Raw genomic sequence first — 20,158 nt, 5'->3', positions numbered from 1 at the left:
GGTCAAAGGCTACACGCTTCACCAGCCACCCCACCCCACCCATGCTCTACCCCCCCTCCCTCCTCCAGGGGGCACCTGCAATGGGGCTGGACATGGCCTCATCACCATGTGGTGGTCCAAGGGCCCTCGGGAGGGAGGTCCAGTGATGCTGCGTGTCCTTGCCATATGGGATAGTCAGGAACAACACAGGAAAATGCAAAGTGGGCAAATGCTGAGGGCGGTTTCTGCCGAACTTAAGTGCATTCTTCCATTTCCCACCTCCATTCCTCCATCCATATGCAGCTTCCCCCCTCCCCCCCGATCCAGAAGCAGAATGTTCCTCTGAAACCCTTCATGGGCAGACATGGCACAAGCGAAGAAGCAGTTATCGTTACTTCATATGGAAGAATTTTTGAGCATTCCCAGACCCAGAAAATCACCTTGCTTAGGCTTTTCTGATCCCGTAGGTCCCATCTTGCTAGGGATGCACAAAATCAATCGACCTAAAGCACGGATGCTCACAGACACGGTTCGAAGCTACGGTGGCTTCCTGCTGAATGTGGTTTCCAGGGAAGGAGCTGCTCGGTGCCCCTCTGCTGCTCGGGGTGCACCGTCTCTATAAAAAACCAATGCTGAACACCATTTTCGCTTTTCACCTTTTCTCGTAGAAGAGAAAATCCCCCTCGGATTTCTTTCAGTTAGCTACTAATATAGTAGCTCTTTTGTAAAAGCAAAGTGGTGTAACTCGAACTGTCAAAAAAGCAGGGGATACCTGTACCTAAAAAAATCAGCCAGTACTCAGTGGGCTCTGGTAACATCAGTCAGAACCCCTGGGGTGCCCCCTCCTCCTCGATTCCCACCTGCCCTTTAGCCCAGCTCAAACACCATCTCTCCCATGAAACACCCAGCTCTCCCCTAATTTCCTCCATCCTGGAATTCTCATGAAAGCCGGAATCACTCGCCTGCATGCTACATTTGTCCATCTGCTCTTGTACCCTTCCCTCCTGGGCTGGAGGCTCCTTGCAGGCAGCCCCGTGGCGCCTCTGCCTTCGTTTTCCCCATGGAATCTGGCACGTGGCAGAGGCTCAGTACATGTTTGTGGAATATGAATTACTAAATGAATTAAAAAGTATTAAGGCAGTTGATTCTGGGTTACTTATCACAGGCTGTTCACTTTGTAGGTCTTAAAGCAGTAACCAAGTGAACAGAGAGGTCAGCTGAGTCAGGAAAGCCTTTCCTTTGGGCTCATTATTAGTAGTCCGAGAAGAGATTTCAACAGGGAGAAGGTGTTCAAACCAGTGATGACAATTCTCCTAGCTTCAGCGAGCCCACAGCTGGAGCCCAAGTGTGGGACACACCAGCTCTCGCCAGACACCCCCCCCCCCCCGCTACAGGGGCTAAGTCCTATAGCCTGTCCTAGACGGTATCCCCCTCATGCCACCGTGCTCAGAAAGATAGGATGGGGCCCCAGCCTGATGAAAGACTGTGAAACATGGTGTTCGTTGTTGATCTTCCGGACTCCTGTCTGAGGGGAGAGAAATGCAGCTAATTCAGCCCCAAGCTTCTAAGGGAGGCCAATATTTGTCTCCAGAGGAAAGATTTATTTTGAAAACTGGCAAAGGATATGAAATGCCAGGCTCAATTCTAAGGCCTGTGGTCGAATGGCAGTTAGGCCTGGACCCAAAATATTTAGGGAAATCAAGATAATCTGGAAAACGTGGCTTCTGAGTTTTAGTGGCAGCTAGAGTGGTGTTGTCCAGGCCCGACTAATTGAGCTTCAGGAAGTCAGATGTCAAGTGCTGGGAGCTGCTGACTTTCTGGGGGTGATTAGGGTCGTCTGAGAGCACATGCACACCCTTCTCACCCTTGGCACACTTCAGGAAACATGATCCCGGGAAAAAGAAAAAAAAAAGGAGCTCAATCCATGCAGTGCTCTCCAGCCCTTCACTGAACTCTGAGGAATTCTGTTCCTCGTAAGCCCTGCTGGTTTGGCTCTCTGGCCTTTTCTATTCAAAGGACTATGCTGTGTGTGGCAACAGGGCTTTCCAGGGGTGGGCCGGGCCCGAGGCCTGAGCAGTTAGGTTCCGTGTTAGAAAGGCACAGAAAGAGAGACCTTTCGAGAGACATCCCTTGCATAGGGGTGTTCCCGACCACCACTCGCACAGGGATCCAAGGACTCCCGCCAACAGGAAGCCTCCCGGGAGAGCAACGGGGGAAATCTAAGAAACAGGGGTTCGTAAGAGAAACCATCGCTCAAACTTAACCCTATCAGGGAAAACACCAGAGCCAGCGAACTGTCCTCACTGGCACAAGAGTTTGAACTGAAGCCACCCCTGACTTGGGTAGTATCGGGTGCCTCTTTCCGCCTGAGATGATATCAGAAGCTTATATTGTATTTTTCCAGGACATGGGAGCTTCCTCTTATAACCGTGTCCTAGGACAATAAAGTAGACTTAATTTTAGATAGATGTTCACATTTTATTTATTTTAATCTGACCAGATTTCCCCTGTGTTCCCCAGAGCCCTGGAGATTCGGGGAGATGCCGCATCAAGAGAGGGAGGGGACAAACTTGGGTGCCCGACCCCACTTCCCTGGAAGAATTATACTTTTAGTGGTTGAAAAGAGGGTTGGTGGTCAAAAAGTTGTGGGGTTTTTTGGGTTTTTTTGTTTGTTTTTAGAAAGAGAGAGAGAGAGCACGAGTCGGGGGGAGGAGCAGAGGGAGAAGCAGACTCCCCATAGAGCAGGGGCCCCAATGTGGGACTTGATCCCAGAACCCTGAGATCATGACCGGAGCCAAAGGCAGACGCTTAACCGACTGAGCCACCCAGGTGCCCGAGGGTCAAAGAGTTTAACAACCAGTATCCCACAGGCACTGGCCAATGAGGCTGGAGGCCAGATGGAATAAGCCAGTGGGGACTCCCTGGTTCCTGCTGTGGACAACAGTCCTCTGGGAGCCGACTACATGACTGACTCTACGCCCGCTGAGACCCTGCGTTCTCCCTGGGAGGAGGGCCCTAGGCAGCTCTGCTGGGGCCACACAAAGAGCCTGAGAAACAGACTTGGACCTCGGCATGGTAATCCAGTATAAATAAGAAGTGTCCTTAGAAAAGGACAGATAATTTAACATAGCACATGATGGGTGCTAGGTGAATGGTTTCCAGGGGTTTCCAGGCCTGACTATGCATCCTAATCAGCTGGGGAGAGATGATCAAATGGAGAGATTCCCTGCCTCACCCTGACCTACTGAACGCAAATACCCAAAAGTCGGGCCCAGGATAAGCTCAGGGCATTCTCTGCATGGCTAGGCTTGGGATTCCGCAGCGTAGACAGTGAGCGCTCCAAGTTTCAAGGTAGGAGCCCTCCCAGTGGGGGAAGATGGGACCAGAAGTCAACCCAAGCAGGAGGCACCAGGCAAGGCCCTGCACAGTTGCGCTGGCCAGGGAGGATACCCACGCGGGATGGATTCCCACACCCTCAGCGCCCCCCACAAAGTCATTTTGGGGTGCATAGCAAGAGCCAGAGCCCGGATGTTGTCCTGGCAGCCGGTGACCCTCCTGTCTCCTCAGGAGTATTTGTGCCTGCAGCTTAGCAACCATTTTCTGATCTACACTGAGGGGAAATCAGAAGGAAGAGGGGAGAGGTATACATGCTTATGTATCCCCAAAATGCAACAATAAAAAAAATGAGATTTTGCTACAGCAAGTACCTTGGCCATGTGCCAACAGAAACCAGTGACACGGATTGTTCAAGCTGCTCTTGCTTCTTCTTGTCCTTCTATCCCTCCTTCTACCTTTACCCTCACTCCCAACCCTACCCCCACATCTGACTGTGTTCCCTATACCTCTCAGTTCAGCACCATAAAGGACTGAATGGGCCATAAAATGGTGAATTCAGAGATGCCACCAGGCATGTGTTGAACAAACTACATTAACTGGTTTGCTGGTTTGGGAGTGAACAGTGAACCTGCCTTTTTTTTTTTTTCTTTTTTAATTCTAAGGATGATTAAGACAAAGATCTAGTCTGAAAACTATAACTCTTATCTCATAAAGACTCCCGTGGCTTCCTAAATTCGAGCAAGCTGATGGTAGGCATTTCCACGTAAGTAGGCAGGGGAGTGCAGACACGGAAATCAAAGAACACAAGTGTATAAACATAATAACCATTTCTCCCAGTGTTCCCTCCTGCGGAGCTATTTCTGGTTCCTTCCTGTTAGGAATGATTAATTAGTTCAGTGGCTCATCAAAGGAAGGTCCCAGCACGGCTACCTGCCTGTGTATAGAGGAGAGGTCCCGAAAAGCTCTGGAACGTGCTGAACAAATTACACTTGGTGAAGATTTTGTTTAAATTTCCAGGATAGCGTTCACTGTAGAATGGCCAACACGTCCTGGTTTGTCTAGAACTGTCCCAAAGTGTGGCATCCCCGGCAGGCCCTCCGTCCTGGGCAGACCACGATGGTTGGTCACCCTGTTGACCGGCACAACCTCAGGCAGGCTCCGAGAGTGGAGAACTCCACGTCCTCTCTCCTCCTCACGCCCGCCAGCAGTTTCTCTCCCATGGCTGCTTCCTTCTCATGCTTCCCCCGTACGAGGCAGTACAAACTCTCCCTGCCTGGCCCGGCCTTCTCTGTGCCCGGCCTTCTCCACGACCAGAGCTCCCAGGGGTCCGTTGCTGGGGGAACCTTGGGGCCAGCACCTGGGTGGCCTCTCATTGTGTGTCCCCTGCTACGCACGCTCGCCCATCCCACGGACAGTGATTCTCACCACAGGCGTCCCCAGGGCCTCATCCTACCTCACTGCCTGTCCCGGCCGGCTCAGGAATCAATATACAGAAGCCATAACCCCTCGTCTTTCCTCACTAAAAATAAGCTCTTTCAGAGGAAGGAATGCTTTCCTCCTCTGTGCTTCTCAGCCAAAAGCCTAGCAGAGAGCCCGACACAGATTCAGAGCTCAGGGCATATCTGTTGAGCTGCAGAATGGAATGAACAGGCTCTTCTCCCCCGGGGGGATAAGGACATCTCCCACCATTGCCGGGGACTCCTCTCCCCAACAAGACCCTATTCTTTCTAGATTCCCTCCCTCACCTATTCATTAGGGGGAACTACCCCTTCCAGGTGGGGCCCTTATTTGGGCTTTCTACAACACACTGCAAGAGGACCCGGTGTTTCCTGGGAATTGGCTGCCAACCCCACCATGAGCCCAGTTTTCTTAGGGACCCAAACTTAGGAGCACTGCCCTCCCCATTCCCATGGACACACACACACACACACACACACACACACCACTCTTCTACCCCTGTCTCAGCTTTGACCAAATCTGGAGGGTCTGAGCACCTCCCCGGACATCACTAGGTGGCTCTATGTGGCAGTCCCTGGGCCTGCGAGAGTCAGGATGGGATTAGTTCTCCTCAACCAGCAGCTGGAGGACCCACAGCCTGGGGATTTCTGCTCTGGAGGCTGAGAGGTCTGGGACACACATGCATCAGTAGGACCTCATCTGTATGCATCTAGGTGACAATGTGGGGTACACAACAAAGACGGGGAAGCCACCAGGAAGGGAAAGGGAGAAAATCATCCAGATGCCATTTTGAAGCTAAGGCTGTGCATGAAACGTAAGGCATTCGGTCACTTCCGGGAGATGGGTAGCTTCTCACGTGAGCAGCCAGTTCCTTATTACTTCTTAAAATCAGTAAGAACAGTTGCTTGACTGGAGCGACTTGTCGCTTTAATAAAAAGGAACACACTTCCCTACAGTCCGCCAAAGCCCCAGTGACCTTCAGGCCGAGGTTTTCACGGCTGTATGTTTGTCTTTGTGGAATTCGTACATCAGGTATAATCAGCCTTCACCTCCCTTTCATCTGTCCCTGTGCTGTGGGGCACATATGTCCTGTGGGGGTCACAGTTGGTGAAGTTGTTAGTTACAGAATGTTCTACGGGTGCTGCAGAAGTCACTGCCCCGGAGCCCGAGAGAGGACGCGACACCTCCAGTTAGCTGACAGAGCTAAACTGGGATGTGTTGTGATCATCACCACAGACAAAGAACAAAAATGGTATCACAGGTTGGAAATGCAGTAAGTTAATAAAAACGTTCCCATGGAAAAATACAAGCTACAGCTGGAGAAGGAAGGACAGGGGATGATGGGAATTCAGGAAACGGAGAGTCAGTGAAAGAGTGTGATCTGGAAAGCGAGGGAGCGGTTTATGGGGTGTGACGGGATGGGTGTGCAAAGCGATATGACAGCTAAATAAGCAAAGGGGACTTCGCGCCCCACAGCCAGCCGCATCTGGTGACCGGCCCACAGCCATTTTTTGCGCATCTATTATGTGCTGGGCATGTCGTGCACAGTCATGTCCGCCTCCAGAGACGCTGTGAGGGAGGTGTTATCACATCCAACAGGGAAACCGAAGCACCGAGAAGTAGCTCGCCCCGGATCTGAACCAGCTTGCAGACCCAGAAAGCAACAACCTGGAATCCAATTTTAAAACCTTTTTTTCTATACCCTTGAGAACTGGCCACACTACTTGGTGAGTAAAGAGGCAAGGTCACAGGCAGTGACCTCCGGCTGTGGGGCTGTGGAAGGTGCTCGAGGACCGCGAGACAACCCGCCTGGGTTCCAACCCCCGCCCTGCCTCTCGACTGCTGTGTGGCTTTCAGAGTGTCCCTTAACCTCTCTGGGCCTTAGTTCCTTCAGCTGTACAGTGGGAAGAACATCATCCACACTGGGATGTGGTGACAATGGAGTGAATGTCAGTGCAGGCTCTTGGCTAAGTAAGTCGATGGTACTAGGTTACACGTCTTACGAGCCAACCTGTAAATTGCCAGCATTGTTGCTTCCCTGCTTTGGTCATGACCAGTCAGTTCTACTTCCTGCATCTCAAGTGTTTGCGATCTCAGACCCTGCTCAGCAGACGTGCCTGGACAGTCAGGCTCGAATGGCAGTCTGCAGTGAAGGGCTGGGGATGTGTCCTCCGCAGGACCCACGGCTGTCGCACATGCCAGCATCTGCCATCTCAGGAAATCGAGTTCTGAAGGGAAGAGGGTGACAGGGAAGTGATGGTTCTGGAGCCCGTCCCGAATGAAGACCGTCACAGGAAACAAAGATGTAAACGGCTGTGCCATTTTCACATGTTTGACTAAATGAAGCGGAGGGGACTAATCTAGCCCACGTTGCTCCTGAGGTTGGAGCTCGGAAAAAAGGAATGATGGGGGTGGGATCCGGGGGGAGGGCGGTGGAAAGGGCTCTGGGCTTCGATGGCTTTGCTAGAAAAACAAGGTGATTCGATTAGACACCGTGTTTTCCAACAACTCTCGGACGGCAGTCGGGTGTCCTGCAATTCAGTTCCGTTCTGACACCGACCCCCCCGGAGTTGGAACAGCCCCTCGCGCTAGGGGGCTCCGTCCCACCTGACTGTCCCCGCTTCAGCTGCCAGCCACAGGTCCTGGGTCCCCAGGCTACCCACACTAGTGTCCGGCTTGACTACAGATTGGAGGGTTCTCCCAGCCCGGTCAGCCATCTCATTAACAGACACTCAGGTATGGGGAGAAAGGGGCTCGTTATGAATAACAAAAATACCCCCTTCACTCCAGAAATTCCAAGGGTTTTAGGAGCTCCGGGCCAGGAACCTGGGACAAAGGCCAAATATACTTTTCACTATACCATAGATACACTTTAACATCCCTTCTGTCTCTAACATGATTTATTTAGTGGCTTTCAAACTGATGACGAGGTTCAGTTCTGCTCCGTGTAAGAAAATACCTTTATAACTAGAGCTCTCTGGCAATTTCAGGGGTTGCGTCCAAAGGTCTGTGCTACCTGGAGTAGGACGTGATCCAGCCGAGGTTGGATGACCCCACTGGAGAATGCTGAGAAGGAAATCCCCACACTGGGTGCTAGTTTGGGCCAGATGCTCACTCATCACGATGGTTGGGACACAGTGTAATGTAACTGCCTTGCCTGGTTTCAGAATCAAGAGACACTTCCTTTTTGGATGAACAGCACCGGCAAGAGGGAAGGTTGGCAGCACGGTTGGCACGGCTATGACAACGAGCTCATGGACATGAGGGGCATCTTCCTGGCCTTCGGACCCGGTAGGCAAGACATGACCGCATGCTTTGTCCTCCGTTCCCAAAGAAGTGGTCTCCAGGAGGGGCTGACAGCACTCGTAAAGGCTGAAGTGATTTCTTTATGGACCTCTTTATGAGCAAAGCGGAGCAAACCCAGCTGGTCTCCATGAAACATCTTTTGCTGGCTTGCTTTCAAATGCTTCGTAGGTTTGGCAAATGCGGTCAAATGCTTTTCCTTGTAAATTTTCAATCTTGAGCGCAGTGAAGAAAATGTATTCCACATGTTTGTGATTCATTTTTTACTTAATTCATCAAAATGTTATTTCACAGCTATCTGATGTCCAGGAAAGCTTATCAGACACCAGGTTGCTGACAGCTGTGAGTCTCAGAGTGGATGTGATCACTTCACAGGGCCTGACTCTTCCACAGTTCCTCCCCGTCTAGAGCACCCATGCCTGTGGGGGTCATTCGGTTTAGGGCCCAGCCAGAAGCTGGGATGTGCTCAAGGCCAAGCTAGGAAATGACCTTGAGAATGACTTTGAGAATGAGCCAGAAGGCCCAGAGACAGCTTGGATGAAAGCAAATTTACTCTGCCTTCTTTGACCAGAAATTTCTAAGTTTGGAGTAGAGGGGAGATGGAGAGGGTCTATATGGTCATTTGCTTTAATTGACAGAGGAATGTAAATTCACATTGTGGAAACGTTTATCAGACACTCTGGAGATCATACTATGACCCAAACACCCCTTTCTTTCTTAAAAAAAAAAAGCAGAGGTGGGAGAGACATTCAACAGCGGCCATCAACCATCAGTTGACTGGCTCCTAAGCTAGTCTTCTCCCTTACGACTGTCCACTCTCCTTATTAAATGTAATAAACTTACCCTGACACCCATACTCCACATGCCATTTTCTGGACGTAGATCAGAATGTTTCAGCCCATGACAGTCCATTCTTCCCTTTCAAAGTATAGGTTAGAAGTCATGCCTAGAAGGTCTGCTCTTCTTGATGTAGAAAGACAAAGATCTATGTTGACCCCTCTCGTTCCATCTGCCTTGGGTCACTCTACTTACCGCAAAATAGCTGCTGAGAACAGCTAGGTGTCCATTTCTGCATGCTCCTCGGGAGCCCCTGGCCTCCTGGGCTTAGGGAACACACTGGTCCAGATCCTCTCCCATACGTGATCCAAGTTCCCAAGCCCTGAAGTTCTGCTACTGGGGCTGCCACGTTGTAGCAGCAAACATTTATAGAGTGCTAACTGGCTTCACCACATTGGCCTAAGAGAGTGCAGAGGATGTCCAAGCACATTGCCATCAACCAATGATCGTCATTGGGTGCTCCCTGTCAACCAAGCCAGAGGTTATATCTGACCAACCAGGTAACGCTATATTCAACATTAATTCACCAAAGAGCTCAAAAACATAATGAATGAGGGACGGAGCCTTAAGGATTTTGTTGAGGTCAACCGTTCATTAGATTAGGTTGGAGATATTCCAAGGCCGCAGGCTTTACATGGGAGAACATTAAACATTAGGGCTTTCATTCAAAAGCATCACCTCCTCCTTCCTCAGAAGAGAGGAATAAGATCATGAGTGCAAAACAGTTGTCAGTGGAAGGAGTGTTTATAAACAAGAGTCTCAGGCATGTTTTAAAGCAGAAGCAAATCTATCCTCAAACCAAAATTTTAAGACAAAGTACCCAAAGCTACATTAGCTTAAAGTTAAATTCAGAGGGGAGAGTTTGTCCATCAACAAAGGCCTCCATCATATGCTCCTGTAAAACTAAAAACCTAAGCCTTTTATAGACAGATAGATGACCCCTGATGAAAAGGGACTGGGCCAACTGCAAAAAATGTTTCCAGGCAGAGACCGCCTTGAGAGCCTCCCGCAAACCATCACGTTTCTGGCTCCAGTTCTCATGAAAGATTGAACAGCTTTACACACTGACTGTTTACTCAGAAGAAATTTTAAGAGTGAGGCCTTTAATAGCTATCTAGCTGCACTTTGAGATAAAGGTACATGCCTCCTGATTAATTATATGCACTTCTTGCTTAGGGAGGATGCTGGGCATCATTGCAGCTGCTCAGATGGAGCTTCAGAAGCCAGTAAGTCTGGTCCGGCAGAAAGAAAAGGAAATAATTCTGGAAGATAGCCTCTCTCTGGTTAATCCCAGTTTCTAATTTGAACGACCTAATCTTGCCCTGGAGAACTCCACATTTCAAGATAAGACAGCAGGAGTGTGATTCAGTGAGCTGCCTGTGAGCTAGCAAGCCTCACCCGGAAAGCAGTCCAAGGTGGCCAGGCCTGGCATGGGGCTGCAGAACCTTCTCTCTTTAGGAGAAACAGTTTCAATATCCACAAAATTTAAACTCATGGAAATAACATGGATTGCCAATCCAGGTTCAGCATGCCACCTTGAGTTAGCAGAGGTTGGCCAGGTCCTCCCCAGCTGGACCTGGTATTGTTCTGCTGTTCCGGAGTTTTCCAGAAGCTCTCATTCTAGCCTAGATCCTCTGTTCTTTGGGCCCAAAGGCCCAGCTCAGCAGCATAGGAGGTCATGAACCAGATGGAGTTGTGAGGGAAAACCTAATTCTTCTTCCTGCTTATGTGCATAAGATTTAATTTTGTACTTTCAGTGTAAAATCTTTTCTAATTTTTTTTTTTTTTTTGGTCAGTAGAGCTTGATCTCAGTTTTTCCTGCTGAGTGTTAAAGACATGGGCATTTGGAAGGCTGGGGAAGGATATGTTGGGTTTACTGTCCGTTACCCACACACCCTCCCCACCCACACACATGACGAGGACATGGCCACCATGTGGCAGGGCAGTGTGGTCATCACGGCCAGGTCCATGGCAAGTCGGAAGGAGAGAGGCAAGTTGCTGCCACATCACTGGGACAACTTTTCCATTGATTTCTCACACCGCAGCTGATTCTTCTCTGGGGAAGTCTAACCACCATCCTCACCTAGTTGTAATTACCTTGATATTAGGAAGGGTTGGGATTCTGGGGAAGTCCTAAATCTCCGCTCCAGGGGGGTTCTGGATTTTGACTAGTTTTTACCATGAGGTGATGTTGCCTTATCCGTTATCCTTCCTGCCCCAAAAGTGAAGTGAATCCCCCAAATAATTTATGGGTGAAATTGTCAGTCCATAGTATGCCCTTGTGGGGTGTTTACTCTACATGCTTACTAATAAGAATAGCTACCATTTATTGAGCAGATGCAGTGTGCCTGGAGCTATGGTTTAGGTACCATTTCTACGCCCATTTCCTGAGCTTATCCAGCTACTAAGTGTCTGGGAGCTGGTTGTAGAGCCTATTAACTTCTTATGCTAAAGTCAACATTACTTCTCCAAAGTGAGCAAAATCTATCACTTGGGAAGTTGGCCTGGATCTAACATACTCTGGGAGAGTTTTCTGAATAGAACTTCTTTCTGTACTTGTAATCTCAGGGTTAGTATAAGAGCAGGATTTGGAAAAAAAGAAAGAGCAGGATTTGGTGTTGGCACTTCTGGACTCTGTTGCCATTGGTGTTTGTTTGCTTTTTAAATAAAGTACATGTGATCATTTTAGCAAAGCAATTATAGAGGATTATTTTCTAAGGTAGAAAACTTGGCTTTACAGCCCCTAAACCACCCATTTCCTTTCAAAGTCTTACACGGACTAAAAGCACAAGCAGAGGCCTTTATGGATGGATAAAATCTCCTTCTTGAATTCAAGCTCAATGTAGCTCTGGTTTGGGGCCCAAAAGGGAAACTGTTATGTACACTACTAACCTCTTACACTCACTCTTTGAACAGACAAGTACTTGGTATTCAGCCTCTTCTTGGCCTCCTGTGGAGAAGGAGAAGGTGCACTCTTGATTGAAATCCTTCCCGTACTCACTAGGCTGTGAACGACTAGCCCTACCTTCTAGATTCCTGCGTCACCGCTAGAGTTTGGTGCAGCCTCTGGGCGGAAGCAAGCACAACACTCTTCTCCACTGCTCTCAGGGCTTTCACCCGGGTCCCTAACTCCAATACCAGTTTGCTTGTTTTCCACTCGGCTAAGTTATTTTATCTGCTAGCGAAAGACTCCCAAGGAATGTTTGGTTGGTTCTCCAAACATATTTAAGAAACCAGGGTTGTTGCTTCTGAGGTAGCCGGCACTGAGGAAACCGTATAGATTCACATCCCATGAAGCCCTGAGACCTCGATGTGGCAGGAAAATGAAGAAACATTCTTAAGTGGCTCTGGGATGCCCTGGCCAACCAGCTGCTGCTAGATAGACGTTCTGGAAGATAAGCATACTGTGTAATTGGGTTTGGGGAGCTCAGCAAGACAGTCAACCTTCTGTGACCACACCTGCTCTCCAGGGCTCTGCGGAAATGAGCAGCGAAAATGGAGATGCCCTTCTGCCTCTCCAGGATGGCTCTGTGGTCAGGAAGGCACCACAGTTATGCACAAAGACAATCTGCTGATTTGTCTTTCTAAAGAAACTCATATCCATGAGCCATAGAAAGCAACATCCTTTTGTGAGCTATACCCCTTCCAGATACCCTTCCAAGTTCACCATGAGTTGGCCACGCCCCAATGACAGAGCTGATTTCCAGTCCCAAAGCTGCCTGGAACCTGAGTATAATTCTCTGTGTTGTGACTTGGCCCCCTTTCTGCCCAGGGCATGGCTGTGACAACTTGTTTGCTTGCGTTTCCCTTTCAGATTTCAAATCCAACTTCAGAGCTGCTCCAATCAGGTCCGTGGATGTCTACAATGTCATGTGCAACGTGACAAGCATCGCTCCCCTGCCCAACAATGGCTCCTGGTCCAGGGTGATGTGTATGCTGAAGGACCAGGACAGCTCGGCTCCGTGCATCCGACCGAGCAGCTGTGTTCTGGTCTTGATTCTCCTCCTACTGTTTGCATAGATGTTGCTATTGTTGTCCCCAAACACTCAGCCAAATGTGCCTCCATGGTGGGATGGTTTTCATTTTCTATTCGAATAATAGCTTCATTAATACAATCAAGGCCACAAAAATTGTAAATATAATTCTTGGATGATTCCATACAGAAAAAAAAAATTTAAATTTCCTTAAAAAAAAAAACATTTTAAACTTCTTTAAAAAAAAACAAACACCAAAAACCCCAAGCTTTATTTCTTCTGGAGGTAAGGAAAACCCTAGCTTTTCATTGGTTCAACTATATGTCATTTTCTGCATTGTTTGCATGCAGTTACTCAGATGAACTGTCTGAGTAAGAGCTCACCCCTGGGGCAAACAGACTTTGAGTGGATATTGCATGGAGTCTTGGGCCCCTCTGTGTCCTGCCTTGCACAAAGCAGGCCCTTGTCTGTGTCCGGTCCACACCCAGGAGCCATCCTTGGGGTTTATGGCCACAATCTTGTACTGCTCCTTCCATCCCAGAAAAAAGAAGTCCACGTAAAAGCAATAGCTGTCTTCTGTTTTGGGGCTCATGGAGTCTTTTTCATTTTATACCAAGCCCCAGAAAGGTCGTATCTTAGCTTGGCTCACCAATCAAAAGTACCAAGGATTGAAGAACTCATAGAACAAGGTGAAAGATGTGGGTGCCCTCCCGAACTCTTGAGTGCACAAAAATGTCTCCCTTGCCTTGAGGAGCAGAAAAGCTTGCGGCAGACCCAGGCTTCTGTGAGACTTAGCACAGTCTGTCACAACATGGAAGCTTGCACATGGTGGACCCTATATGTGTGGGTGGACTAATGGATTCCCCGCCACGCTTTGGATCCCCAGACAGAGTATAGGCTATAGCAATACCTGACATATCATTACAGGCTGATACATCTTGCTGATGACTTGTGGACATGTTTGCAGAAATCTCAGTTCACTGCTTGGAATGGTAGCACATTAAGTTCTATGCACCAGTAGTCTTGGAGCAAGGCTTGTGGAATAACACCAGCAGAGTGTATCCTGAGGGACCCAGAAGCCCAAGGAAAATGGTGGGGGTGGGGGTGGGGTGGGGAATGGAGAGAACATGATGGAACTGAATCCCGAACCAATTAGCCATTTGATTAGGAAACGGTTTGGTCAAAGTGCCACCTCAGGGACCTAAGTTGTTTGGAAGCCCCTACGAAGAGCCACTGAGCCCGAGCTGAAATGTTTTCAGTTTAGTCATCTAGATTTGCTGTAGGAAATCTTGTTGTGAAACAAAACACAACTGCATGTTTAAATGATCAGAGTCACACAGACATATCATTGCGTTAACAGTGAGTTTGCACTGAATGGGGCACATCTGTAAAAGAGACTTTCTGTCAGGAAGAGATAGCACATCAGGTCTCCAAAGGATGATGAAGCCCTTTTATAGCGTTTGCCTTGAGAAATGGGCATCAACACTCACCCCGATTCAAGAGGGTTGGGAACATCTCCATGCCTTGAATCATGAGAGCAAAAGATCACCACTTAAAAAATACGTATACCAAATCTGTCATCACAAAAGATTTCTAAGGATTCATGTAATGTGTTTTAAAAGTGCCAGCAAGCCATCGAATCAATTAGAAGAAGGCAAATCGGCCTTTGCTATTTGGCTGAAAGCAAACTGGTGCTCTCAGAACATTGGGCAGTGGCTGTTGAAACAGGCATCCGTTGTTCAAAGTGTCCTTTGTCCGGAAAGGACAGTGTGGAGCTCACCTTCTTTCCTAAAATAATGCATACGTTTTAGTGGCTTAATTATTTGGCTAGAATTTTTTTCCCTTTGATTTTTATTTTAAAGTTACATTATTTTCCCCAGGAAATTTTTCTCTAAATGTGTTCTATTCCTTTGGAGTAAAATCTCGTACATATAGACACCTTTTCTCCTGGATTATGTTGCTACTTCACTGCTAATTCCAGGGGGAAGATAATTGGATTGACCTGCAAATACTGAAGATAAACCAAACGAATGATCCTTACATTAAAGATGAGATGAATGGCTACTTTCCCTGCCCAATGTCTAATCTCCAGAGCCCAATTCAATTAAGTTCTGAAGACCTAAGCATAAATTAGAACAGGCCCAGGGACTTCTTTCTAGCCTTGAAGAGTCCTGATTATAGAGCCCCAACTCTACTTTTAAAGAGAACTTGGAAATCCACATCAATCTGAGTTCAGTCACTGACGGCCATTTGCAAACTTCCTGGGATTGTAAGCATCATCTGGCCTGCTTCCAGAGATGTAGGTTTGGAGGATCTGGGTGGGACCTCAGACAGCACTTGTAGGTTTGGGTTTGCTCTATGGAGAGAAAGGTTCTGGTTAGACCTTGGTAGACCTGGGTCTTCTGACAGCAATTTCATAATCCTCCAGTTTCTCCAGAGGCCATCGGACTGGTATCGACTACCGGTCCCAGCTGGGTCAAGCTTCCAGCCCTCTCTAAACCAAAGCAGATTCGCAAGCCTCAGGGATGGAGAGAGGCACCGAGAGGGGCATTATTTTAGGAAAAAGTGTTTTCTCCATTTAGTGTCTGAATTTTCTTTATTATTTACCAATATTCATGATTCCAAAAGTATCTTACTCTCATTCACCTATTTAAGATTATTTATTAGCTACACTCTGTCTATACTCCGTTCCCGTGAGTCTAGGATTCCCAAGAGCGCTATCAAACAAACTCATTGTTGAAGACATAGGCCTATTTTATGGATTTTCTAAAAAAAAGGTTTTTTTGCATTTCTGTAAATATCAAAAGACTTCCAAATGTGATTGTGTGTTTAATCTTTTTAAACAATTTTTGATAGACCAAAGTCAGCTCTTGTAAACTACTTGCTAGAAGGAAGGGAGGTGGTAGTCTTGGTAGACTGGTTCTAAAACATGTGAAACTTGGTCTCAGGTGTATGCTATGAAAAATAGACTTGTGTGTGTTGCTTGGAAATCATAAGATAGCACCTAGTACAGTGCTTCAAATGTTTAATAAATGTTCCATAAATATGTGCTGAATAAAAAAATAAATCTCATAAAGGAGATCTGCTTACACTTCAGATATTCTCTTTGTCTATAGTTCCACAAATTAAAAGAATGATTCATTTTTGACTAGCTATCTTTTCTTATCACCCAACTGATAATATAATTATACTTCATTCCATGGATTAAACATAGTCCATCCCAGGCTTATGAATTTGATGATGGATGGAAAGAAGGAAGGAAGGAAGGGAGGAAGGAAGGAAGGGAGATTAGATTTTGAATATACTAAGCATAATATATTTTTTAGGATAACAGCTTTATCAAAATTTAATTCATATACCATATAATTCATCCACTTAACATATACAATTCAAAGGCTTGATTCTAGTCACAGAATTGTGCAACCATCACCACAATCAATTTGAGAATATTTTTATCACCCCCAAAGAACGCTATATCCATCCACAAGTGCCTTAGCGGATCAGTCCCCATTTCCTGCCCACCCCGCCCCCACCTGTCTCAGGCCACCACTAAATTACATTTTATCTCTACAGGTTTGCCTATTCGAAGTATTTCATTAAAATGGAATAACAGTATATTGTCTTTTATAGCTGGCTTTTTTCACTCAGTGTAATGTTTTCAACGTTTAGCATGAATCAGTACTTCACTCTTTTTATTTCCAAATAATACTCCACTGTATGGAGTGGCTACATTTTATTTATCCATTATTTAGTTGATGGACATTTGGTTTTTTTCCTCCCTTTTTGGATAGTATGAGTATTGGTACTCTGAACATTCATGTATGTGTTTTTGTGGACATATGTTTGCATTTGTTTGGGGAATATACCTGGAGTGGAATTGCAGGATCACATGCTAACTCTATATTAAACTTCTGAGGAACTATCAGACCATTTTCCAAATTGGCTGCACGATTTTGCATCCCCACCAGCAATGTAAGAGGGTGCAAGTTTCTCCACATCTTCACCAACGCTTGGAGTCATGTCTTTTTTATTATTATTATTACAGCCATCCTGGCAGGCATGATGTGAGATCTCATTGTGGTTTTGATTTGCATTTCTCTCATGACGAATAACGTTGGGCATCTTTTCATGTGCCTATTGGCCATTTGTCTCTCTTTATTGAGGAAATGTTTATTCAAACACTTTGCCCATTTTTTAAAACTGGATTTTTGCCTTTTTATTATTGAGTTGTAAGAATTCTTTATATATTCTGGATTCAAGTCCCTTATCAGATACATGTTTTGCAAAAGCTTATCTTTCCCTGTCCTGTGGGTGTTCTTTTCACTTTCTTTGATAGTATCCTTCATGGCACAAGTTTTTAATTTTGACTGAGTCCAATTAATCTGTTTTTCTTTTCATTAGTTGTGCTTTTGTGTCCTATCCAAGAAAGCTTTGCCTGACCCAAGATCATGAAGACTTACTCCTCTAATTTGGTCTAGGAGTGTTACAGTTTTAACTCATATTTTAGGTCTATGATCCACTTTGAGTTAATTTTTTCTTTATTGTGCGAGGAAGTGATGGCTACCTCATTCTTTTGCCTGGGGATATCCAGTTGTCCCAGAATTGTTTGTTGTGGGCATAGTGACTTTTTAGAGAAATGTGAAAATGATTCCGTTGGATATAAACACTTTTTAAAAACTAATAATCAGGGGCGCCTGGGTGGCTCAGTCGGTTAAGCGACTGCCTTCGGCTCGGGTCATGATCCTGGAGTCCCGGGATCGAGTACCGCATCGGGCTCCCTGCTCGGCAGGGGGTCTGCTTCTCCCTCTGACCCTCCCCCCTCTCATGTGCTCTCTCTCTCTCAAATAAATAAAGTCTTTGAAAAAAAAAAACAAACTAATGATCACTCCAGAAATGTGAATTTTTTGTACTTCAGGTTACACAACACTGGACATGCAACACAGTGTTTGTTTCCTCATACTCCCCTTGACCAGGTTAGGCCCCCACTATTCTCTGCCTCTACACACGAGCTGCACACAACACCCACTGTAGTTCTCTGTCATACACTGATCAAAATTCTAATCATACAATAATTAAAGTTCTTGTTTAATATTGTCTATTTTTCTCGCTGGAATTTCCATTGAGAAAGATAGTGACAGTCTCTTATTCACCCAACAAAATGCCCGGCACACAATAAGTATTCAATGGATATCTGCCGAATGCATAAATGACTTTGCATTTTATTGCATTTTCTTCCCATTTTTATAACTGCACCCCACAACCTCACACACAGAAATCACAAATATTTTTTAAAGCTCCTGCTTCACCATTTTAATCTCCCCTCTGGCCTTCTTATCTAACCCCATTTTTCCTAAGTAATTACTTACCTTGGTTTTCCTTTGGCACTGACAAATGTTGTACCTCACAATTATCTTTATTTCTAGTTCCTTGAATTCATACACATTCTATTTTGCATGAGTTTGTTTTGCATGCTAAATATGGGAACAATTATATTTTTCTTCCCTGTCTCATTAGATTATAGTTTTCTTGGAAGCAAAGAGCTTCCCTCCCTCCCTCCTTCTCTTTCTTTCTCCCTTCCCTCCATCCCTCCCTCCCTCCCTCCTTCTCTTTCTTTCTCCCTTCCCTCCATCCCTCCCTCCCTCCCTTCCTTCTTTCTTTCCTTCCTTCCTTCCTTGGAAGGTCAAGATTTGAGGGGACCCAATAATCGGCATCCCTGCTTCCTAACTAATTTTGTATGTAATTGAGGTAGACCAGGGTTTGGTAGATGGAGAGTGAAACATCACCTTTATTACAATAAAGCTGACAGTTACTGGACAATGTGGCGTATAATGTCACACTTCTGAAGCACACAGACTGGCCCACCAAGGCCCTATACCTATAAGTGCTTTGCAGCCTACAAGAAGGGAAGCAAATGGTGTGTCAAACATGAAGGCACGGAGACTAACCACAGCAGTTCTGGAGTTAATTCCCTGAACCCTAAACACCTGCTAGGATGTTTCTTCTCTGGGTCACCCAGCACGCTTACTGGGCCAGGAAAAGTCCCTAAGGAGCATCACTGTGGCAGTTCCGAAGTTCACCAAAGTGATTCAGGAGGACTCAGCGTGGCCTGATTCGTGGTGAGGCCACACAGAACTACCTGTAATTTGGCCCTTGGAAAGGAGCTCCAGGTATCTCACTTGACTCTGCCCTTGCTTGAGCCCACCTGGCCCTACTTGCTGTCCTGGCCTCCCTGCTGTGCTCGGACTTACGGAACTCCAAATGGATTTCACATTTTTGACAGAAGCCCTTGTAGATAAGGCATAGTTCCATGAGATAACATTCTCCCAACTGTGAGTCTTAGCTTAACTCCTAGCAAAAGAATGATTAATTTCCGTTCCTTTTAAAAAACTTTTTAGTCATGTAATTGCCAACAACATTTGTTATACTCTTGGCAAGTTTAAAACACAGTCAAATAATTTTATTTCATTGGGGCAGAGCCCAGGTCCGGCTTATTCACCTCTGCATATCTAGATCCTGGCACAGAGTCAGGCACCTAGTAGGGTCTCACGCATTTGAAGAATGGATGAGTCTAATTGCTTATAAAAGAGCATACTGACTGTGTCATATAATTATCTGAAGTTCTGGAGCTGCCCTGGTACAACCTGCCCCATGTAGAGTAAGTCCCTTCAGGGAAGGTTCAAACTGCAAGAGATGCAAGAATAGCACACACCACACGCTTCATTATGCATTGAATTGCTCACCCCACTGCCAAATATATATATATATCTCCAAGCCCTAATCCTTGATACCTGTGAATGTGACCTTATTTGGAAATAGTTTTACAGATGTAATCAAGTCAGATGAGGTCACACTGGATTAGGGTGGGCTCTACTCCAACGACTGGTGGCCTTCTAAGAAGAGAGAAATTTAGATCCAGAGACACAGGGAAGAAGGCCACATGGCAGTGGAGGCAAAGACTGGAGGGACGTGTCTACAAGCCAAGGAACAGCAAGGACCGCGGGCAACCACCAGTAGCTGGAGGAGGCAAGGACGGATTCTCCCCTAGAGCCTTCAGAGGGACCATGGCTCTGCTGACACCTTGATTTCAGACTTCTAGCCTCCACACTGTGAGAAGCTGCATTTCTATTAAAATACCTGGTTTGTGGTGATTTGTTACAGCATTCATGGGAAATTAATACACCCTGCATATTGTTTTTGGAGTCAGTCCAGCTCATCAAAGATTTCTCGAGCCCCTCCCCTCTTTCATACCACGTACTGTGAATGTTTTGGGA

General features: G+C 46.5%; 1 protein-coding gene across 1 annotated transcript in view; it reads left to right on the top strand.

Moving 5' to 3' along the window:
• The window catches only part of ENPP6 (ectonucleotide pyrophosphatase/phosphodiesterase 6), a 110,273-nt gene extending 94,238 nt beyond the window's left edge, over nt 1-16,035 (top strand). The window contains exons 7-8 of the mRNA XM_081807481.1: nt 7,941-8,064; nt 12,728-16,035. Coding sequence (XP_081663607.1) covers nt 7,941-8,064; nt 12,728-12,933 — 330 coding nt within the window. The 3' untranslated portion in view covers nt 12,934-16,035. The remainder of the gene's footprint in view (nt 1-7,940; nt 8,065-12,727) is intronic.
• Nucleotides 16,036-20,158: the final 4,123 nt, after the last annotated feature.

The sequence above is a fragment of the Leptonychotes weddellii genome, chromosome 2 (genome assembly GCF_054177405.1).
Source record: "Leptonychotes weddellii isolate Sample4059 chromosome 2, ASM5417740v2, whole genome shotgun sequence".
Taxonomy (NCBI): Eukaryota; Metazoa; Chordata; class Mammalia; order Carnivora; family Phocidae; genus Leptonychotes; species Leptonychotes weddellii.
Note: the sequence above shows the minus strand (reverse complement) of the source record. Positions and strands in the feature narration are given on the sequence as shown.